Raw genomic sequence first — 24,966 nt, 5'->3', positions numbered from 1 at the left:
ACCATGCGCCTGGCATGCCGACTGTTTTTTCCGTCGTTAAAAAACTAGCAAAAGTGTATTCGGACACGCCCTAAGGGCACCTGCGCCATGCGCTTCAGACCATGCGCTCAGGTTTTTAAAATTGGGCTCTTTGTTTTTTAATGCATTTTTTTGCCAAGTAGAATAAAACCTGTTGCAGTAGTTTGACATTTTTGCTAAATTATTTTGTCAGATAATACCGTAACGAAGTTTTGTGTTTTGTTCTTTCCTCATATATAAAAGAAATATATACCCCCCCCCCCCCCCCCCCCATGTTCCAATGGTTTAATTGAACTTATAGGGTAATTAAAGCTACACTGTGTGATATTTTCTCCCATCTAGTGGTGAAACAGTATATGAACATCCAGTGAATTTTAGTTTCTGTTCCTCTCAATTCCGATTTCGTTTTAACTCCTACGGTGGCCGATTTAGTCCAAGATTAACATGGCTTCCAGTTCGACCTCGTCCACATTCAACACGGTGCCATCGAGTGTTAAAATGCGAAAGGCGAAGCTTGAATTTACGGGTATGTCCCTCTTTGGCTAATGTACTTTCAAGATGAAGGGGCAACATGGCGACCCGCATTCGAACCCCTTACCCGTATGTATTTTCAATGGCATATTATAAACTTACGAGAATACTTTATTACTTGAAAGAAGTAAATATACATTAATGAGCACATATATTTTTGAAAGAACTAAGTGTTTTTAGCTAAGAATAAACTAAAAAAGTTACACAGTGTAGCTTTAAGAACAAATATCCCCTCCGGAAATCATTTTTAGCCACTACTGTAGTGTGAGCTACAAGGTTGTCAGTCAATGTTGTATGCTTTTGTTGAAGCCATCAACAACATTATTTATTTCATCTTATTTTCAAATGATCATGTTTAACAGCAGAATTATTGGTGTAAATCAACATTCCCACTAGGGATCGCACTTGGGAACCCCAAACACTACTTGATACTTCAGAAAAAGTGACCTGGCAAGTGAAACTCGCTTGCCACTCCCCTGCATACAGGTATATAAGGAGCTCATTTAGATTGGTTCTTTGGAGCCGAGACAGTGTCCCGGCCATTTCAGCGGTCAGCTCAGCATTGTGACAGGATGGACAGAATGTCTTGTTCCCTCCATCAGGGAAAGGAGATTACACACCAAATCGTTAATCATGATTCTGCTGAGAAATCTCCAGCATTAAAGAATCGAAACAAGCAAATAACACCAAAAGAACTCTTTAGCAGCCATTGATTTCCATGAAGCAATGTTAATGGCATAGAGTTAGTTTCCTATGGAGCCTGTAAAGAGACAGTAAAAAAAGAGGAAAAATTATATTTTAATTCTTGTGCGTTCTCTCACAAAAGATTTGCTTTCCCCTTTGCGAAACTTTCGCTCGCAAATAAATTATATAGAAATAATATGAGATGGGAATAAAAAATGCAGTGCTTTTGCGAGTAAATGCAAAGTTTCTCGGTGTAAAACCATTGAAATACAAAATTTCCTCCCATCTCATATTTTTTCCGTCTCCTTAGGGGCTCCTATATGCATATTTTCAGTGTCAGCGCCACAAGTGGGCCCTGGGGGGCGTGGGCCGGCCACTTGAGTCATTTCCTTTCCATTTCATTCATTGCTTCGAATCAAAGTTTGTAATGTTGTGATTCACTTCATAGCTGGTTGGTTTAGTTCATGCCTTTTAACTCTTTAACAAAGACTTAAAAATCCCTATAGGAAAAATGAATGGGAAACTTTCAGAACAAAGGCCACTGAAAAAGTGGGTGGACACTGTTGCATTGTACCAAATCAACTGAAGCCATATGATAGTTTTGTGTGAAGGACAGACCAAAGGTGTTATTCACTGAAAATCTCAAATCAAATATGGTGCCATTAGACAGAATGTAAATTTCTGCGTTTTTCAAACACAAAACTATCATAGAGCTTCATAAGATGTGGAATATAGACGGTTTCATCAGATGCACGCGCGTTGCCACGGTTACGCGCCTGGCCCTAAGTTAACTTCCGGTCTGTGTTTGTTTATCGGTCTGGCAAGGGGATAGTATGGCGCACTACTCAGTAGAAACACATTTTGGGGTCGACATGAGGGTGAGTAATTAATGTATGAATTAAATTTTTTTGGGTGAACTAACCCTTTAAGGACCGTATAATGCTGTTTTCTGTACAGTTTCTATAAATGCTTCAATCATGCAATGCATGTTTAAGGGGGGCGTTTCCCCCACTCTATATTGCAGACAGAAATGGGAGATTATTTATAATAAACATGCTGAAACAATAAAAACATGTAAATTAAGATTATGTTTCCTAGTTAAAGTGAAAGATGATATCGCATAAGAAAGATAACGCAGCCTCTGTTGTTATTGATTCTTTGCGGACGTCTACCGGAAGTTAAGTTTGGGCCACAAAAGCGCGCATGCACAGTAACGTTTTTTTTTATGTTGTTGCCGTTGAAACCGTCTATAGTTGTATTAAAATTATGCTTATGGCACTTTTTCTACATTTTGGAGCTTGATAGATCCAGTCCCATTCACTTAAATTATATGGAAGAGCAGCCACAACATTCCCCTAAACATCCCTCTTTGTGTTCCACGAAAAAAGCAAAAGTAACACAGGTTGTTAACAATGTGAGGGTGAGTAAAATAGGGGCTTTCCCGCCGGAGGAACTTTTTCACAGTTCCTATAACTACTGGCGGAAGTATTCCCTTTTTGGCATGTTTGCACCACAGGAACTGGGAATGATTTTTAGTAATAGGAAAGCCTTTTGTGGGGACTAAATTAGCTTCTAATTCAGAGTAGGGTCTAACCCAGTACAATAGGAACTACCAGTAACTTAAGTAACGTACATTGATCGGCTGAACACCGGTACCTGCCATTTAAACACAGCCGTGTAAACACACAGTTTACATATACTTACTCCACGGACATGGAGAACAGCGATAAGGCATAAATATACAGAAAGCTAATGTTAACAGCATTTACCGGTCGCCTTTGTCTGCAGCATTTCTCAGCCTCGATGATATGTAGCACTGCAGGCTTAAACGTCTTACGTCACTTCAGAGTTCCTACTGCCAGTGTGAATGCAACCAGGAAAATGGCCCAAGGGGAAAATTTTGTTCTCGAGTTCCTATAACTACCCGGTGCAAAAGCCCCTAGTAATGGCCGAATTTTCATTTTGGGTGAACTATCGTTTTAAACTCAGTGTCAGTGTTCAGTTTTTTAGAGAGTATGGTCTTGTGATCTACTAAGAAACCTTTCTGTGTCCTGATAGTACACCCTGTGGAAGATTTGTGACAGCCGTAGGTCATGCACACATGAATTTTTGAAAATAACCCCTATAATGATATTAGATGCAGCATCATGAAAGTGTCCTGCACATCTTACTCTTGATTGATGCCGTTTTTACATTAAGCCGTATGGCAGTTTTATGTAGCGCTATGATAATGTTTCACTGGCTGCGTGAGATATGCTTGTGTCCTCACTAATGAAATATATGCTGCCCGGTCTGTCTGCAGTAGAGATGAATGAGTCTTATAAGACATAATGACTTTGATTTTCAAGGCGATATGAAAACTAAATATAAAGCGGAGCGATGACTCACTGAGCATGTTTAATATGTTACAGAACATTTACCGGCATTTTTAAGGGCATGTTGGAGAAAAATGAACTCGCTATAATTTAGCTGCCTGTGAACGTAAAGATTTTTGTCACTTTTTTTACAGAGTGCTAACAGAGCTTGTGTCAAAGATGAGAGACATGCAAATGGACAAGACTGAACTTGGATGCCTGCGGGCCATTGTTCTGTTCAATCCAGGTACAGTATACTTAGACAAACACACAGCACTCTTATGCAAGTGCGTTTAAAATTCCACTTCAGTTTGTTTAAGCTACCTTGCTATTTTTTTCTGCCCATTTTTAAAAAGATGTGTTGGGATAAAAGAAAGGGTAAATGAGATTCCTGTGACTGTAAACCTTAGTATAACATTAACACTGCAGCTTTGTTCTCACGAGACCTCTGTGTTCATCCTCAAACAACAAAAATGGTAATTTTGGTGTGTAAAAATGTCTTATATAAATATTGACAGTCCAGTCAAACAATGAGTCAAGAAAGAGATCAGTTTGATCACTTGTTACAGTGGCGCCTGCAGCTCTATGGCTGTACGCACCTTGTGTACTATGAGCTGAGAAACGTTTTCCCTGCAAATATTTCAGCAGTTATTATGTGTGTCCCGTGCTGAACAATATATGCAAATCATTCGTAAATTAATCATTCTTTTACATCGTTTCTTTGTCAGCATTGGATAAAGCAGATTTCCACCTACAAACAATTGAAACAAAAGCTACTTTTTGAGAGGTATACTTTGAGAAAATTCAGCTACACTGTCATGTGAATAAGCGGACATTCACCGTGTTTCTGTGTCCACCTACACTGGTTTTCAGTTGTTTTAAAGAGGACCCTATTATGCCTATTTTTATGAGATGTGATTTAAGTTTCAGGTGTCCCCAGAATCTGTCTGTGAAGTTTCAGCTTAAAATACCTCACAGATCATTTATAAATCTGTTGTAAATGCCCATTTCTGACTACAGTCAAGAACAGGCTGTTTTTGCGCATGTACTTTTAAATGCGAATGAGCTGCTGCGTGCCGCCCCCTCTCCACACAGTTCCTGCCTCAATCGGATTCTCTGCCAAATACTAACAAGACATCTACTTGGTTTTGATTATCATCTGTAACGCAATCACTCTCACGGATAACGGATAGCATAGTTCTTCTTTCATCATTGAAGTGTATTATTTTAAAGCTACATTAGTTTAAACTTCTAATGGATCATTTTCTGAGCGCACTTATCTGAAGCACACATACACAGACAACTGTCAGACGTCAAATCTCGTGAGTACACACAAGGGTCTTGTTCACCACTGTCGCTTGCAAAAATAAAATCGTGGCACCGTGGGTGGAAACATGCAGATTAAGGGGTGGTAATATTAGGTAATGTTAAGATCCTCTTCCTACAGCAGAAGGGGAGAGAAATCTGAGTGGTTTATTTTTGCACGTGCTTGCAGAGAAAGGCTTACCAAAACAAAGTTTCTGGGTTGTCCTTTTGCACGTTTTCTGGGTTGGTAGATGCACTGGGGACCCGATTATAGGATTTAAACAATTTTCATGATATGTTCCCTTTAATATGTGCTACATGGATGTATTTGACCATGTTCTCTTTTTGTCATGTTTTAAAATGTTTAAAATGCGTCTAGGTCTCAAGTCTTATAGAACTGCATGAATGCTAGACACAAGCCGCTTGTCCACTGTCGGGCCGAATGGTTTTTTAGAATATTAAAGCAGCACTGGGTAACTTTTCAACCTTTATAATATATTTTCAAACCTCTTGTGATGATACATCGACTTACAATAGGTTGAATGACACGTCTGCCATAGCCTGACGGGGTCTGTATTGTTTTTAATCGTACTTTTAAACTTCGGGTTTCGGGTAGTAACCCGAGAAAAAAAAGAACTACAAAATTCGACTGCTTTACGGCATATACGTCACTTCCACCACCACCCCCACTTCCTTAAATTCGGACGTGCGAGCCCAACTATCATTTGTTTGCCGAATGTTATAGTCATGGCCGAAGCAGCACAGAAAAATAAGAAAGCAAATGTTTTGTCGGAGGAAAGCAAAAAGAGGAAACGAGAAAGTGATGGGATTAAAGGCAGGACGAGGATCAACATTGGGCCAGCGTTTGCTCGTTGGCTTGAGCTGGAGGAGGAGGGGCTACATTCTTGCAAGTAAATACGTAAGACGTACAAAATCATATTTTAGGATACCTAACATGTCTGTGATATTGTTTTTTTTGTCTTGCCTCAAGCTATAATGCAAATCGATTTTTCAAATTTGCAGATTCATCTAGGGTAGCTTGATAGTATAATATTGACGATATATGGTTATTACCTACCACTCAAACATTGAATTGAAGTATCATATAGATTCCGTAAAACGGTAACAAATAGACTAGGCTACTATAATGACGCTAGCTTGTAAACGTGAGCATCGCGATCATTTGGCGTTTGAAAAAAATAAAACCCATGAAATTATATTCATATGACATGCTGAAACATATGCCACTGTACCTGGGATGAAGACATTTCACACGTGATGCAAGCAGAACACCTGCATGTGAACTCCATAGACATGTGAACTCCTCCTGCAGTGTTCAGGGCTATCATAGTTGTCATGTCAATAAATGCACGTGCGATGCATCCACTGATGTAGAATGACAGTTTACGACAGTAGTAGAGGATAATACTGTTTCCCAACTGTAGGGGGACCCTGAGAGCAAAAACTACCTAGTGCTGCTTTAGGGAACAGTTCCAGTTATATTTCCACTTGAGCTTGGTCCGATTACAAACCGTTTCTGTTTCCTGGCTACCAGTTTCTCTGTAGCTGGCCAAGTAAAAACAAGTTAACAATAACTTTTAAAGAAATTTGTGATTATCCTCCATAATGTGGTCGCTATTTACATCTCATACAGTCTGTAGTGTCATCAAAAATATTGATATTTCAATATGTATCGATACTGAAATACACCGATACCAGCTGCGCTTTCTTGCTCTCCTCTCCGACCGACAGCGAGTTGACACGCACCCGCGTTTTCTCATTCACTCCGGTTAAATAGTGTTGGTGTGACGAATCTGAATTTTGCGCAGGATTGCACATAATTCTACTCATTCCCGCAGATTTCGCACTCACATCTGAAGCGCAAACGCATACGGTAATACTGTAAAGCCGCCTCTGACATACAAGTGCAAAAAGGAGGTCCTTTTCCCAGCTTATTAATGGTCAAATACACTCAAAAATAATGTCACAATGCCCATCTTGGGCCCCATCAGTCAGGAAGAATGTGTGACATTTTTTGTTTTTTATTGAACATATACACAGTTACAGCTCAAAAAATAATTTAACAACACAAACAGAATTGTAAGCAGTAGACAGAGAGGCAGTAAAAAGAACAAACAAAAAAACAAAACAAAACAAACATTGAGCCAAGGTAAACATAAAATGTAAAATAAATTAGGTTCAAGAGAGCGAGTGAGACAAAACATGTACTGAGGCCTTTTTGTCGTACATTATAAAAAAAAGCATAAATATTATACTTTGTGCACAGCGTAAATGGTGTTCTTTGGGTCTTAAAGAGACAGCAGCCGAATAAACATGCCAATCTCTATGGTGTTAATGTTATTCAAACTACAAAAAGATAAAACGATCACTTACTGCTCTTGACTGATTAACTTGTGCAACTTTAATGAATTGATCTGTATTAATTTTTTTACAATGAAGATTATCCAACGGTATTTTAAATTTGATTACTTTTTTATTCAGTTTCTTACCTGCATACTTTTCCAGGTATCACATCGAAGTTAGAAATTCCAGTATCGTGAAAACACTATACAATCTGTAAACTCTTGCATTAGCAACACAACGACAGATGTATTTGTATTACATTCCAAAAAGCTCCGTCATCAGCCCAAAATTGGAAAATAAAACCATATCCGTACTCGGCCGGATCAACAAGGAATGGAACAGTTAAGCATTGAGAACGGTTTGGCCCAATGGTGGAAAAGCAACTATACTCAAGAAAAAAAAAAATGGGATATGTGGGATATGGTATCTGATGCTCAGCATCCTCTCTTTAGGTGTACAGTATGTGAAGAACGTTCTTAGAAGGTGATGCACTTTATTTCAGATGTCGGAACAAAGTACAGTCAATACCAATTCTTATGTGTGTAAATATGACTATTTTAGGTAGTTCACAATAAATTGTGGCTTTTGTGTTTTTATCTACTCTTAGATTCAAAAGGACTGTCTAATCCATCAGAGGTGGAGGCATTAAGGGAAAGAGTGTATGCTTCTCTAGAGGCCTACTGTAAACACAAGTACCCTGATCAGCCTGGGAGGTACACACACACACACACACACACACACCTCACATGCGTTTACGTACTCATTATTTCACTTGTATATAAAAATGAAAGTAATAGCACAAAAAGAGTGCTATAGAGATTTAGCAAAGGTCTAACTGGATTCATAGTGAGCATTTCATGTTCATTTTCACAAGCCATTTTACCTATTGAAAATGTCAATTTTCTATTCCATTTTGTTTATTTTCTACATTTTTATTAAATCTCTTTACCGTTTACCCGTTTGTGAGCGGCACGATTTTGTAATGTTTTGGAGGGGGGAGATAAAGCTAATTAAGATCATATAAAAACATTGATATTGCAAAATATTATTTGAATTTAAAATAACGGTTTACCATTTAAATATATTTTAAAGTGTAATTTATTCATGTGATGGCAAAGCTGAATTATCATTAGTCAGTCTTCAGTATCACATGATCTGTCAGAAATCATTTGGTAACACTTTGCTAAAAGCCTTTATGTGTAATGTATTATGAAGGTATTCATAATATGTGCTCTAATGTGTTATATTAGTAACACTTTACAATAAGGTTTCATTAGTTAACTACATTAGTTATCATGAACTAAGAATGAACAATACTTCTACAGAATGTATAAATCTTTGTTAATCTTAATTTGAACATTTGCTAATACATTAGTAAAATCAAAAGTTGTATTTGTTAGCATTAGTTAATGCACTGTGAACTAACATGAACAAACCATGAACAGCTGAATTTTTTATTAAATTATTATTAATAAAGATGCACAAATACAGTAACAAATGTATTGCTAATGGTTAATTCATGTTAGTTAATACATTGACTAATGTTAACAAATGAAACCTTATTGTATAGGAAACCTATTGTATAGTGATACCATTATATATTTTCATTAAAAATTGTAACCAATGCATTATAATATTTGAAGATTCCTTCTGAACATCTGAAATTGGTTGTTTGTAATGTTTGAATGCATTCTAAATGTGTAACATAACTATATAACTATATAATGCATTATACATAAAGGCATTAAGTTAAGTGTTACCAATCATTCTAATATGCTGATTTGGTGCTCTAGAAACATTTCTTATTAATATCAATATTGGAAACAGTTGTGCTGCTTAAAGGATTAGTTCACATCAAAATGAAAATTTCCTGATATTTTACTCACCCCCATGCCATCCAAGATGTTCATGTCTCCACACAATGGACTTCAATGGCAACCAAAATGTTGAAGGTCCAAATAATTGCAGTTTCAAAGGCCTTCAGAGGCTCTGCACGATCCCAGACAAGGAATAGGGTCTTATCTAGCGAGCCCATCTGTCATTTTCTAAAAAAGATAAAAATTTATATAGTTTTTAACCTAAAAACTCTGCGACACACCACGGATGTATTAGTCCTCGCACGTTTGCTTGGGGCAGTACTTCCGCCTACATCCAGCATGACCGTTCCGACGTGATTGTGCAATCCGTGGTGCGTCGCAGAGCAGCGCAAGATGAACAATTTAGGTTACAAATTTTGGTATTTTTTCTTGAAAATGAAAGATGGTTTCATTAGATAAGACCCTATTCCTCGGCTGGGATCGCGCAGAGCCTCTGAAGTCCTTCGAAGCACTTTGAAACTGCACCTTCAACATTTTAGTTGCCATTGAAGTCCATAATGTGAAGAAAAATCCTGGAATGTTTTCCTCAAAAACTTAATATCTTTTCGACTGAAGAAAGAAAGACACAAATGATGAGATGGGGGTGAGTAAATTATCAGGAAATTTTCATTTTAAAGTGAACTAATCCTTTCATATTTTTGTGGAAAACATGATACTTTCAGGGTTGTTTGATGAATAGAAAGTTTAAAAGAACCGCATTTATTTGAAATCTGTCTTTTACAGTAATTTTTGTCTTTAAGAAAGACCTTACTAACCCCAAACTTTTGAACAGTATTTTCTTTTATTTACAATCTATTGATGATTTACCACAACTTAACATGTTAAGAAAACAGCTTAGGTTTACACTGTGCTAATCCAAACATTGACTTCCATCGTTCCATTGTTTTTCATGAACAGATTCGCCAAGCTGTTACTGCGTCTGCCTGCTCTGCGCTCCATCGGCCTGAAGTGTCTTGAACATCTCTTCTTTTTCAAGTTAATCGGGGACACACCCATCGACACTTTCCTAATGGAAATGCTCGAGCAGCCACACCAAATGACATAAGGGAATGATTTATTTTCATCTCCGCCCCTCGGACAGAGGGTGCAGCTTGTGTATAGAACACTACAGGAGGCCGGACAGGACACATCTCCGATCTCACAGGAGAGGATTGAACCAAGAGTAATTCTACCTTGGCGTTTCATCAGAAACATTGCGCAATCCACAAAATACAGAGTAACCGTTCATTGCGGAATACCATACAGGATGGATTAAGTGAGTTTTTTCCTGGTTTGCATGCACGTTTGGAAAGTCTCACAAAGTTCTGGAGTTGTTTTTATGGTTTCTCATTTCTTCTGCCTTACAGAGGTCTACCTCTGCTTTCCATTGAGTACACAGCCAATCCGCCTCATCTCTGAACTCACAATCATTTTGCTGTGAATTTTCTGATTTCATGAGGAAAAAAAAATTACCTCGGATGCACTTCTTCATGCAGCTGTCCTTGAAGAACACACCACTGTATCTGTCATTAGAAGCTCTTGCTCAAACTAGCACAGAGTTCAGTGTTAACAGTGTTAAAAGGACCACATTTGTTTTGTTTTTTTCCCTAGGCACTTAGAAATGGCTTCTTTCATATATCAGGATGCTAAAAGTCCATCTTCATGAGGAAGAAACTGGACACAATTTGGCTTTAAGTCCTTTTCTTTTTGGGAGATATATGGGCCTATGAAAAACAACGGTCTAAAAAAGAATGAAAAGCAGGTGTACTCCTGGCTGAACTCGCACCGGATGAAAATACAATGAATCATTGTTAGAATTGTATAAAAAAAAAAAAAATGTTTGCCTCTATAATTCAGCATAAATATGTATTAAGTATTTCCAAAGATTTTCAATAATGTTTATATATCATCTGGTACTTCCCAGCAAGTGGGTGTTTGCGATTTGAAAATATGCAATGAGTTAAAGGAATCCAGATGATAGTCTGGCCTCAGGGAATCACGAGGTTTGAGAAGTGCTTCGTCTGTCCCCTATTGGAAGAGTTGTGACATTGCAGCTGCACTCATTTGCTATCACTTGGAATTAGTACAGTTTAAGAGTTGGTTTTCATAAAACGCTTGGCAAACATTGCAAAATTTCTACGCCTCAGGTTGATGCAAAAACCCACATTTTCTTGTGTATTTGGTTCTGTTGTGCAGTGTCTTATCTGCGTCATAAGGAAGAAACTGTACAGATTCATGCCATTTGTACCGACGCATCAAACCTCAGTTGCAGATTGAGCCAATCTGAACCAGTGTTTTCATGATGAATTTAAAAGAACTATTATTAGAATTCGGGAGCTATGGGAGCTGTGTTACACCAGGTCTCACAGCAAAATGACAAGAGTACTCAGTCTGATATGCACACAAACAGCATAATACTCTCTACATGACTGCTATACAGAACCTAAAGTTGTAGTGGTCATGTTTTTATGCTTTGAATCAGCCGTCAGGGGACTTTTGTTTGTTCTGTCATTGGACATCTTTGGCCTTTCATTACTCCAAAACCAGCATATTTAGAATGTGCAGACAAGAACTAAAAGCCCTTTGCTGAGGTAAAGACATGTAAAGCGCTCTTGGGTATACACTGTGTTGGACTAGTCGAACAGGGTTAGTTAGGCCATCAGGAGCCAGGCACATCTTATCTGATACGTGCTGCCATCAGACATCTTTCTCTGAATCTGTAATATATTTCCCTGAGACTGAGACACCAGTCCATCAGAGGACAAGTTAGCAAAACACGAAAGAGACGCATTTTAAGAGAATTATCTATTTTTGTACAAAGTGTAATTTTTCCTCTGTATCATTATTTCATCAGTTCTATGTTGTACACATTGTTGGTGTAAATATTCATTTTTAAGTGGAGTCATGCCCTTAAACCTGGACTAAAGGAAAGGTTTACGTGCAAAGGCTTCTGTTCTGATGTTTTCATGGTACCCTCACCTGCTCACTTGTTCTTTTTTACAAGACAAATCGAGGGTGTATTGTGTATTATATTATGTCTGCTCAAAGGACTATTAAATTTCAGATTGTCAAAAAAAGACTGTGATGTCATCTTCAGAAAATAGAAGTATTCGATAGTTATGAATAAATGATGATATACAAGATATTTCCATATACTCCTAAGATTATACATTTTATGGCGATTAACCTGCTGCTCCAATGGATCAAAGCCAACCCAATAAAGCTGAAGACGAATTGATACATTTAAAAGGTGCTTTATGCAAGTTTTTGGCTGTACTAAAGCATAAAAATACCATCATGTTTGCAGATATTTAGGAAACATGCTGAGTTCACATACTCGTTTCTCTGAAAAACAGTGCTACAGCCAGTTATTCTACTTTGAAATAAGCGTTCCGTGTAGGAATGTCTGTTTTTGTTTTGGTCTGGTCTGTGCAATACGGCATGTCGCCAATTGACCTAATAGTATTTCAACACGCCAGGTTGCCAGTTGGTGGAAAACACTGCGTATTTCTGCCATGGAAGCCAGCACAAACTGGGTCAGCAATTGCAGATTCTACCCGGTCCCGACCTAAAATCCATCTAAAATCTGTATGAATGTAAGCACATTAAAATGTGGATAAATCAACTTACAGTGCAAGTCTCCTCGCCTTCCATTGTAAATTGCGCCCGCTCCTGTTGTGTGTCCTTAAACTGGCAACCTGTGTGAGCGTCGAGTCTGGGGCAAACTATATTTTTAATTTGGACTGCAGTACCCATTTCAACCACTAGCTGTCATTCCTACATACAGCACCTTTAAATTCAAAGCTGAAATGCTGGAAACAATTGAAGTTTCCCTATAAATATCAATATTTGCAAAATGATTATACAAAAAAAGCAACAAAGACTAACATTTGACAGCAAAAATGTACATCAAGAGACGTTTTCTCGTTTAACAAAAACGTATATATTATATACACATTTTTGGTATCTTTACCCAGATAGAACAATAAAACAATAGAATTCATGATTTGATAGAAAACATTTGCCCTTCTGTAATAAATTAAAATGAACTGAAAACATTACAGTAGATTATACAGTATATTAAGGGGAGAAAAGGCTTAAAGATAACTAAGATGTCACTATTCTAAGCAGATAGGACCTGCCCATCTCTCAGATAGACCTGCACCATGTGCTATCATTATTCAAAGTCATCAGTCTGAATCTTTCTACCAAATCCTCTGAAGTACTACGCTTTAACTCAACTATCACTCTTCCACAGTTTGATGGTCTTGTCATTCTCCAGGGCTGCAGAGGCAATGATGTTTTCTGTAGGGTGACAAGCTGTCGAGATCACTACATCTAAGGACAAAAACACATCATATTTACAATGTCTTACCTCTTAATTTAACAAAATGAAAGAGACTGCAGTGTCTGGGAGGTCAATCAAATGGCATATACCTGTGTGCCCTTGTAACTTCTGCACAATTTCTTTGGTCTGCAAGTTCCAGATATACACCATATTGTCTTCAGAGCCTGAAACAATCCACTGAACGAAAGCAAGAAAGATTCAGGTTATTCAAAAAACTTACTCTTAAATAACAGGAACTGGCTTAAAATAACTTTAGCTAGCTATGTATTAAAACAAATATTTTGACAAAGTCAAACAGAACCTACCTTTCCTCCAGTCACAGAAAAATTGGCAAACACACAATACTTTTCATTCTTATGTCCAGTATATGTCTTGAGACACTACAAAAAATTAAAAGATACAATAGATCATTAAAGCATGAAACATTACCCACACACGTTTACTTACTGCTAAATGTTGACAGTCTATTGTTTTTATATACAGCTAATTAGAAATACTATATCTTAACTCTAACAGAAAACGTTTTTACATTTTTATAATAAAAAAAAAAATTATTTACTATTTACCTATTTTTATACCCATTTTTACAAATGAGGACATCCCCAAACTTAGTGAGGACATCTCATGGACATCTATTGTCTGTCTGTCTGTCTGTCTGTCTGTCTGTCTGTCTGTCTGTCTGTCTGTCTGTCTGTCTGTCTGTCTGTCTGTCTGTCTGTCTGTCTGTCTGTCTGTCTGTCTGTCTGTCTGTCTGTCTGTCTGTCTGTCTGTCTATCTATCTATCTATCTATATATATATATACACATATACATACATACATACATACATACATTGGATGTCCATGAGTATGGGGACGTCCTCATTTGTACATATAAAAAAAGGGTATAAAAATAAGTAAATAGTAAGTAACTTTTTTTATCATAAAAATGCTCTAAAAATATAAAACAGTTTTCTGTTATATATATTATATTTTATAAGGTTAATGATCCATGTTATTACCTAACCCGGCCTATACCTAAACATAATCCTCACAGAAACCTGTGCAAAACACTAGATTTAACTTTTGTGTGTCCTTATGGACATTTTTATCTTTTTCAGGTTATCATCTTATTTTGTTATTTTTAACAAAATGCCAACAGCATAAATTTTGGCAATAGTGTGTATTTTCTATTTTACCATTTCACCCCCATTTCTTTTAATAAATCTATTTTACACTAGGTACACAAAATAGTTACACTTAGGAGCAGCAAAGTACAAAAAAGTCCCCAATTTGAAACCCATTAAAACGGCAATTTTTAATCCCAGGGCCATTTAACTACAAAATGATGCAGACTTTGTTAATAGGCTTTTATTCTGTTGGCAAGGCTTCAAAATCATTTTTTTTTACTATTTGGCCTAAAAAGCTAATATTTGCTTTATTCCTGTTGTCTGCATATTAAGCCAAATGGATAATCATGCAGCTATAATTGTGTGGGTGTGTTGGTACGGATGTCAGAGTGTGTTTTGTATGTGTGTGATAACAAAAAAAAAAAGTGTGTGTAATATTTGAGAGAAAAAAACTATGCAAATCACAAATCCAACCACTGTGTGTACCAGTGGAGCTTTGCTGGCATCTAATGAGGAAAATTTGGTACTGCGCCAAAACACAATCTTACTGAAATCAAACACATCAAATTTGGAACACTATTTGTTTAGATTAGATCAGATTGTCTTTTTTTCTAGCAGTTTTTGAGTTCAACATGTTTTATTAAATATATATTTTTTTATAAAATAATGTTCATAAACTTAAACCTCTAACTTCTTAAGCCTATAACTATAAGCTTTCGTTTTACTTCAACACAATTTGGCAAAAGATTTTCTTCAAAATGAGACCAAACTTAAGTCTTTTTGATATGGACATTGGGTAATTGATGCACAAGGGTTAAATATAAATTGGAACTCACAAGTATAGTCAATCATGCACAAATATGCATTTAAATAAGCATTATCAACATGTCACAAAATATTTGTGTTAATGTAATAAAATTAATAGTATGCATAATAGTATGTGGAATGTTAATCAGTAGCAGTCAACATTAATGTAACAACATTCAGTTAAACGACATACCTTTCCTTTGCTGTAGTCCCAGAGCTTTAAAGTACTGTAAGGAAAAGGAGATACCGGTACACATATTAAATTATTAGTAACGCTTTACAATAGGTTTCACTTGTTACCAATAGTTAGCATGAAACATACTTTAAAGCATGTATTAATCTTAGTTAATGGTAATCTCAACATTTACATTAATGTCAAACTTTGTACCTATAAACATTAGTAACATTAGTTCACATAATGCACTGTGAACTAACATGAACTTGATTGTTAACTAACATTAACAAAGGTTAATAAATGCTGTAAAAAAATATATTGTTCATTGTTAATTTATGCCAATAAGCCAATACACTGACTAATGTAAAGTGCTACCATAATATTTATATTATACATTTGTTTTTACAATTTTGACAGTTTTACTGAATTAATATGGTCTCCGAAACGCTGAATGGAAAACATAAACAGTCACTATAGATGGGCGAGTTCACTTACTTGTCCAGTGTTGCAGCTAGAATGTATTTTCCATTTGGAGAAAACTTTACAAATGAGACAGGAGGGTTGTCATCATCTTCAAATAAAAAAAAGGATCAGTTCTTCATCAACAGATTCTCCTTATTTGCATTTAGAGAGGCCACATTTATCCAAATTATGCACCACACAACATCCTGCCATCTGGCACCACAACAACACTCAACATCTAAAACAAAGTCCAACTATAATTAGAAAACTTCATATCATGCTCTCCGGCTTCATCAGTACATACTAAAGAGAAAACTGTCACATACCTATAAGAGTTCTCAGACATTGTCCTGAAGCAGTGTCCCACAATCGACTGAAATACAGTGCATAACATGAATGGATAAATATTGACATCACAATGGTCTTAAAGAATCATAAGTATGGATAGTGGCTTACTTAGAGGTGCTGCAAGTAAATATTTAGTATGTCTGCTCTGCCTGACAGATAATGTGCTATGCCACTCTGCCTTTTACATGTTTGGATTTGTTGGCATGCCTTTGGAGGGCAAGGTTTTAAAGAGAGGGTGTGTGGTTGAAGAGATGGGAGTGGTCTTGGGTAAGTTAGCAAATACGCTGGAATGGCTTTCAGCACTTTTAAAGAGTTAGTTCACCCAAAAATAAAAATACTGTCATTAATTACTCACTCTCATGTCGTTCCAAATCCCGTTCATTCATCTTCGGGAACACAAATTAAGATATTTTTGATTAAATCTGAGAGCTCTGTCCCCTCCATAGACAAGCATACACCACTGCAACTTTGACACTTTCATAAAGAGATTGGAAAATTAATCCATATGAATTGAGTGGTTTAGTCCAAATGTTCTGAAGAGACTCGATCGCTTTTTATGATGAACCGATTTAGTTTAGGCATTTACTCACATATAAACATTGATCAGCGAACATAAACAGAAGCTCAACCGAACTTGAATGACACGCAAGAACAAACCTCTTGCTGAAGGTTGTTTGTTCTCACGCATCATTCAAGTTCGGTTGAGCTTCATACGGATTCGTTTTCCAATCTCTTTATGAACTTTTTGAAGCGTCAGAGTTGCAATGGCATAGGCTGTCTATGGAGGGGTCAGAGACCTCTCAGATTTCATCAAAAGATGCGTTCCGAAGATAAATGAAAGTCTTGCGGGTTTGGAACGACATGAGGGTGAGTAAATGATGACAGAATTTTCATTTTAAGGTGAACTAACCCTCTAAAAGTGGCCTTATTATGCCATTTAATAGGTTCCTAATTTTGTTATGAAGGACTCCTAAAATTCCTACAAGGTTCTCATAATACAATTTAATCATAATATCCATTGCACATCACCTCATTTTTAGAGATGCACCGACTGATCGGCCAGGGATCAGAATTGGCTGATTTTCTGTTTCAGTCTCACGTGTCTCCGATTTTGAGCCGATCCGTCTACATGCGGCTGTGAGCACGAGCACGAGCGCGGCCGCGACGTTGATGTCACAGCCACGCTTGCGCTCAGGCCGGATGCAAACATGTCGTTGCCATGGAAGTTTTTTACTGAGCGAAGAAGACACTAATTATGCCATTTGTAAAACTGTCAGGTTAAAATAAACTGCGGGGGAACCACCAGGAAAGCGCACAACACGACAAACCTAATTAGACACTTAAAACTCCATCACCCCATGGAACTGGCCCAGTTTGAAGAAGGTAGTAAAGGTAAAACGGCTAAAGCTGGCCAGAGCTCAGAGCAAGCCACAGATCTGCAGCCGCTCCTATCTTTCCTTGGTATAAGCAGCGAAAAGACCAAAGCAATTAAAAAGAAATGGACTTCATGGCGCTGGATGACCAGCCGAATGCATAAACCGTCACTTCATGAGAATTTACCATATAATTTGAGAAAACCGTGAACACACACACTCAAAGCTCTTCACGGCAATCCGTCAAAATAAAAGTTAACTTTAAAAAAAAATGAAATTGACAAAAATATATTAGGCTACTGTTGTAGCCTATAGTAGATTTAGCGCCGGCTCTTTGTTATAATAATACATCTCTACTAATAATAATAATTATGCCGGTTAGATGGTTGATTATTTTTCACTTGATTTTTTTGTAATGCTGTTTACTTGTAAACAGCATTACAGCCTTTAAATGTTTATGTATTATTTACTTATAATGATTATCATCATAAATAATAAACTTTATACATTAAAATGGTTAAATAAATAAAATATATATAAAAACACATTTAGCTGTGGTAACCAAATTGGTACAGAGTACAGTAAAATTTTGAATGGTATTGGTACCGACAACTGGAATTTTGGTACCGTGACATTCCTAGCTGGCAACATTTATTACTTAATTACTGAACTATTATTTGGAGGAGTATACATTTCAGGTTTTTTCATTCATAGGATCTTTTGACTTTTGTAAGACAAGTAAAAAAGAGAAAAAGGTCAATTTATAATGTTTTGTTTCATAAAGCAACTGATTTTTAGTTATTTGTTATTTCTACTTCTTTCCAGGCACAGAACACTTGTTTTTTGAGAGATGTTCAAGTGCGAGAAGATCCTGTTGTAATGTTTAATAATTTATTTTATAATTAAAATATAATTTTGCTTTGAAGAAAAAGTGGATATTTGTTTGTATAAGCTGTCAATTATAGTTCTTAGAAAGAAAATCGGAATCGGCAAAATTCGGTATCGGCCGATCTCACTAACAAAAAATCAGAATCGGCCAAGAAAATTGCAATCGGTGGATCTCTACTCATTTTACTATACTGCTTTGCTGGCCGTAAATTCAGTGAATCCATGATAAATCACACTAAAACTCAGTTATAACTAAATCCACTGAGTGGCGCTGTGGAGTCTGTAAAACGTGTGTTACATGTATCTGATCCAAGCGCCAACCTCCCACAGTTTAGGTTTGTTTGAGATTTGAGATTTGATTGAAAATCTGCGCAGAACCGATCACCGGTGATCACCTCGAGATGCATGCCGGTTAGAAAAGTGTTACGTCCGACTTGCTCTGATGTCATAATGACGTGTGTCAACAAACTCTCGCGAGCGAAAGGCGGCTGTTTCATATTGCGCAGTCGGGTGCAGTTGCTCTCCACCGACTGCTCTGATCAAAAGCATGATGGGAAACGACTTGCTGACGACACAGCTTAATGCTTATTGGTTTAAACAACCGTGATGTATGGTTATTTTTTAAAACTCTGATATCATGTTTTATGTGTATATAAATTATGTGTGAATATTCCCAAACTCTCTGACTTTCCAAACTCTCTGTGGGTCGTGATATTTATAAATAATATAAAAACATGTAGCCTATGTAATTAAAGTAAAAATAATTGATAAAAATAAATAAACTTTGGGTGTCTTGTTCATCATATTTATTTTCATATAAAAGCAACCAAACTTAAATTACATCCAGTTTATCAGCAACAAAGTGCACGAGTGTGAATCCCGCGATATCCGCCTTTGATCTCGCAGTCTGATCCACTACGAGAAGAGAGAACTGTCCGTCTTGCCAGCACTTTTTTCACTCGTCCCCTCACTGCAGCCGCCTAGTCACGGCTGAATTGGAGGCGAGGCGAGGCGCATCTCAAACAAGCCTATTCTCTTGAAGCCAATACGGAAGTGACATATACTGCAATTCATCGACTGGCCACTAGGGACAGGCTCCAGAAGGGAGCAGAATTTAATTGAGCCCCATGTTAAAATGCCCAACTTTACAGCAGAATAAAATATGTTTACAGCCTGGTACAAATTGTGCTTATGGTCTATACAACTGTGAGGGGGTGAATTTTTTTGTAGCTCATTTCACGCTTCAAAACTCATCAGAATCCTATGGGTGACGTCACGGACACTACGTCCATATTTTTTTACAGTCTATGATTTGATCAATGTCGTCGTCTGCCACGCGGTGTTTGGAATTACTTGGATGAAAATTGAAAATGAGCTTACAAAATGGAGTTACTTTTGATAAAATGAATTAATGAAACGGAGTTATCATATCACGACCACAATGAGAAATCACATGAAATCCAAACACCAGGCGAATGAGAAAAGACAGCTGTCCATCACTGCATTCACGAGTGCAGGTAGGCACAGAGCGAGATAGCAAAATGATCTTGAGACAAATGCTTCCTTTAAGCTTTGTCGAGGGTTTTAAGAACAGAAAACACATCTGTGCTGTTAGGCTATCTTTGTGTCTCTGCAACATCTGTCAGCGGAGCGCGTTTTCTCACCCGAGAATATCATCATCCACATGATATTATTGTTTTTCCTAACATTATAATGTGAAGCAAATATAAACACGATAACCATATTCTGACTCCAGTGTATATGAACGTTCTGCGCGATAACTGGCGCACTCTGCTCTATTAGCGGTTTTTTTTCTGCTCGCTACTTGAGCTTATAATGCTTTTTGTTCTTTGGGCCGATTTTTGTTTTTTTTGTTTTCACATATTGTTTAATGTTTTGAACTGAATGAAAACCTTAAGATAAAACGTAAGCTTGTTGTGTATATTACCTAATCATAAGTTTGTTCAGATATGGTGATGACAACTTGATGAATTAAAAAAAAAAAAAGTATCACTAATTTTCTCAAAATAACGTCATTTAAATAAACGAATATTCAAATATTCATTTTTTATGAGCCCAAATATTCGAATACAAGCCTTACCGCCAGCCTACTCTGCTCTGATTGTCAGATGGCCCAGTCTGTTGGTCTACTCTAGAGGCTTAAAGTGTGTGTCGGAAACGAAACGCCTATTACCATATCTGAATTTCAGCTCCGGAGGCTTCCTCCGTGCTTGATACATAGTGATACGAATGAAGCTGTCGGTTTTTCCATATCAATTCCAGCACACGTCCTCATCCTTTTGAAGAGCATGCAAAGCGGATTTGCAGCGCTGAAAACAGTGCCTTCTCGACGTGTCAACAACTTGAACCAAACTCTTCCCGGCCTCAGCTACAACTACAGAGTTTGAGGGCGGGTCAATGGAGACGTTGTTTGCGGGCAGCCAATGAAGACCATAGGCTGGAATTATGCAAATGTGTTACATTGTTATGTAGGTATGATGTAACAGGAAGTGAGACTGGAATTGCTTCTGGCAGTTCAGCATCGATTCTTTCTTTCAGGAAACAATAACTTTTGTTTTGTGCACTGATCTTTAAAACTTTGCAGACATTTTACATTCACAAACAGCAATAGTACACACTGCATGAAAGGTCATATCCAAAAACTTACCATAAACCATCATAGCTACTGGATACTATCAGAGATCCGTCTCTGTTGAAGTGAACCTGGAAACATTAGATGAAAACAACATCATCAAAATCTGCATGCAAGCTAACGAAAATATTTTTTAGGAATTGATTTTTACCGCAGAGACCGGGTCCGAGTGAGCTGGCAGGGTCTTCAAACACTTCCCACTTTTGACATCCCAAATCCGTACACTCTCATCAAACTGTCAACATGAACCACACCACTCGATCACTAAATCACATGCCATTGTATTCATTGTCTCATATGAATATTTATTTATTTTGCATTTAAAAAATAATCCATCTGTCTGTTTACTTACAGATCCAGAAACAACAAGATTCGACTGTGGGTTGAAGTTACAACAGAAGACGTAGTTGCTGTGGCCTTTTAGTGTCTTAAGACATTTTCCCTTTAAAAGCATGACAGAGAATTTGGGGACAAAACTCAGAAACTGATATGGATGAAATATACAGCATCAAAATATATACTTTATATATAAAATAAAAATATCTGAAAAGATTTACCGAACTCATATCCCAGATCTTCAGTGTCTTGTCATCTGATGCAGACACCAAAAGATTTGAGTCTGAAGACCAGGCCACATCTGATATTCCCTGCCAAATACAACACCACAATATGATCTCTAAATGTTGGAACAGGAATATTCTATTTACAGGAGTATTTTTTTACAATAGCATTTCTTTAATACATCTATCTTTGATTACGGAATGTTGCTGGATTTACAGATTGAGTCTTTAAAAGGATAGTTCACCTAAAAATAAAATTGTCATCATTTACTCACCCTCATGTTGTTCCAATGACAGAATTTTCATTTTGGCAGCGGCTATTTGCACTAAAATGAAATTCATCCAGATTTTATTTACACTAAGTTTAAATAGCAATATATTCTATTTACACTGTGTAAAAACTAGTATTTTATTTAGCAATAGGTGTAAATAGTAGTCAGATGCTATTTATACTTATAAATAGTGGCAGATACTATTTGCCCCTCAGTGTTGTTGTACATTAAACTGTATGCAATAATAACAGTGTAAATGCTTATTTTAAAATATTTATTAAGGATGCCACCTTATTGGGACAATTAATGCCTCCCTATACATAACTATAACCAATAAACACTGTATTATTAAACTATTGAAAATAAATGCCTTTCTGATCTGATATGTGATAGGAAAAAAAAAAAAAGAGTAGAGCAAAAGGCGGATTCAAACTCGGGTCAATTTGCATCGAAACTGTCTGTCACGTGCCTTATCCCTACACTACTGCCACTGTTGACGATCCAGCATCTTCCGTAATTTTGTCTGGCCCAACAAGACGTCAGTGGGCGGAGTTAGTGTAAATAGCCTCTGCCAACAAGGCAGGTGAAAGGATTAGTTCACTTCAAAATGAAAATTTCCAGATATTTCACTCACCCCATCTCATCCAAGATGTTCTTTCTTCAGTCGAAAAGAAATTAAGTTTTTGAGGAAAACACTCCAGGATTTTTCTTCACATAATGGACTTCAATGGCAACCAAAATGTTGAAGGACCAAATCAGTGCAGTTTCAAAGTGCTTCGAAGGGCTTCAGAGGCTCAGCGCGATCCCAGACGAGGAATAGGGTCTTATCTAGCGAAACAATTGAAACAAAACGAATATACTTTTTAGCCTAAATTGGTCATCTTGCGCTGCTCTGCGACGTGCCAAGGATTGCCCAATCACGTCGGAAAGCTCACGTAGACGTAGGCAGAAATACCGCCCCAAGCAAACGTGCGAGGGTTAATACAAACGCCCTTTACATAAAAAACACATCTTCAACTTCAAAATCGTCCGACATAGTTGTTTTGCTAAAGGATGTTTGTATTAGTCTTCGCATGTGCGCTTTGTAAACACAGGGGGACAGTACTTCTGCCTACATCCAGTGCGACCTTTCCGACGTGATTATGCAATCGCTAGTGCGCTGCAGAGCGCAAGATGAGCAATTTTGGTTAAAAAGTATATTCATTTTAATTTTATTTTTTAAATGACCGATTGTTTTGCTAGATAAGACCCTATTCCTCGCCTGGGATTGCACAGAGCCTCTGAAGCCCTTCGAAGCGCTTTGAAACTGCATTGATTTGGACCTTCAACATTTTGGTTTCCATGGAAGTCTACGGTGTGGAGAAAAATCCTGGAATGTTTTCCTCAAAAAACGTAATTTCTTTTCGACTGAAGAAAGAAAGACATGAAGTGACATTTGAAGTGAACTAATCCTTCAACTATCATTGTAACTTAGATTATACTCACAAGTTTATGTCCTGCAAGACTCTTCTCAAACTTTCCGTCAAAAGTGCCCCATATTTTGATGAGCTTGTCTGCCGCTGAAAAAGAGATTGTCATTTTTAAAATCTTCAGGCATTGGTTTGCTTTTTGTAGATTACAACTGATTGTTACAACACAAAACAAATTAAAAAAAGCACTGCTTACAAGAACTTGCCAACCATTCACCACTAGGGCTAAATTTCACTGATGATATAGCTTTTGTGTGGCCTGCGAGGGTGAACTTCAATGAGTAGTTTGGCTTCACAGGGGAAGACTTGAGGAAATAAAAAACGTATACAGATTACATCAATAGAAAAACACATTATATAAATGGTGTGCACAGATAAATCATTTATAATAAATACTGCAGTATTCCATACAAAATAAGAATGGTTAAATTTGAATTCATGGTGACTTTAAAAGACCAAAGCAACCAAAAGGCTATTTTATTTTACCTTAGAGGATGATGATGCTGCATGTGTCTTATGTGTTTCTGTGTCCAGCTTCTTCTCCGATGCCATCACTGCATCTCATGTGGTCAAATACAGTTGCTCTAAATAATAGAGAAAGAGCTCATAAAGTAATTTATTTGGTATATCAACAAAACTTCAGCATTGGTCTAGTACAAAATGCACGTGGCCTAACAAGAAAGTCTCGCTTACAATAGCATGGCAGCCAAGCCAGTTACTTCCTCTGACTAATTCATGTTTATTTAGAACTGCGGCTGGTGTGGAGTATATTTTGACAAGTCAGACACACATAATTCCGTTACAACAGTAAACAACTATGTAGTTACCGCCCTATCACGCACACACGCCTGTCACTGCTGTTCACTCACACACACCTAGCATGGCTAACAACCGTATATTGCATTCAGCTCATGTTTCCATATCACATAAGCCACGAAACACGAACAAACAAAAGATAACTTACTGGAAGGTCCTGAACCAAAGTTTCGCTTTCAAACGAGCTGCTCCAAACGACTATGTTTACAAAACAACTAAGGTTAGTAGAAAAGATGCGTCGGGACACTTGCTGGGCCAAATAGAAATTACACGCGCGCCACCGCGCATGTGCATTGTGTAATGACAACTTCAGTTTCTTACGATGGCAGCGACCAATAATCATTTTCCACAGCTTTAGTTTTTATAAATATATTGTAAACTAAATAATCTATTTTTATTTAAGTACTTTACGATTAGCCTAATATTGTTGAAATCTTTCCTCGGAAAAGTGTTCATTTCGCTCCATACATAACTGATCTGGGATCAGCCTTACTGATACAGTTTTACTGTTTCGGTCATGAAATGTGGAATATTACAAACAAACACTTTTTAATTGTTTTTTTTTTCATTTAGAA

At 37.1% G+C, this 24,966-nt stretch overlaps 2 protein-coding genes across 3 annotated transcripts in view; one reads left to right on the top strand and one right to left on the bottom strand.

The window, feature by feature from the left end:
- Nucleotides 1-12,182, top strand: part of rxrab (retinoid x receptor, alpha b) — an 87,240-nt gene extending 75,058 nt beyond the window's left edge. The window contains exons 9-11 of the mRNA XM_079816114.1: nt 3,743-3,834; nt 7,864-7,969; nt 10,031-12,182. Coding sequence (XP_079672240.1) covers nt 3,743-3,834; nt 7,864-7,969; nt 10,031-10,178 — 346 coding nt within the window. The 3' untranslated portion in view covers nt 10,179-12,182. The remainder of the gene's footprint in view (nt 1-3,742; nt 3,835-7,863; nt 7,970-10,030) is intronic.
- Nucleotides 12,176-24,710, bottom strand: LOC307125894 (WD repeat-containing protein 5-like). 2 transcript variants are annotated; one of them, XM_079816121.1, is made up of 14 exons: nt 24,540-24,710; nt 24,062-24,159; nt 23,772-23,880; nt 23,592-23,665; nt 21,832-21,921; nt 21,627-21,716; nt 21,426-21,509; nt 21,290-21,345; nt 16,339-16,385; nt 16,046-16,121; nt 15,569-15,602; nt 13,766-13,840; nt 13,550-13,637; nt 12,176-13,450 (listed from the first exon to the last, which is right to left on the bottom strand). In XM_079816121.1, exons 2-14 carry the CDS (start codon nt 24,125-24,127, stop codon nt 13,350-13,352), a joined length of 990 nt encoding a protein of 329 aa, XP_079672247.1. In that variant the 5' UTR covers nt 24,128-24,159; nt 24,540-24,710; the 3' UTR covers nt 12,176-13,349. The 2 variants fall into 2 exon arrangements, with proteins under 2 accessions (XP_079672247.1, XP_079672248.1); XM_079816122.1 differs by lacking the exon at nt 24,540-24,710 and adding an exon at nt 24,269-24,431.
- Nucleotides 24,711-24,966: the final 256 nt, after the last annotated feature.

This window comes from Gobio gobio (assembly GCF_949357685.1).
Source record: "Gobio gobio genome assembly, chromosome: 4".
Classification (NCBI taxonomy): Eukaryota; Metazoa; Chordata; class Actinopteri; order Cypriniformes; family Gobionidae; genus Gobio; species Gobio gobio.
Note: the sequence above shows the minus strand (reverse complement) of the source record. Positions and strands in the feature narration are given on the sequence as shown.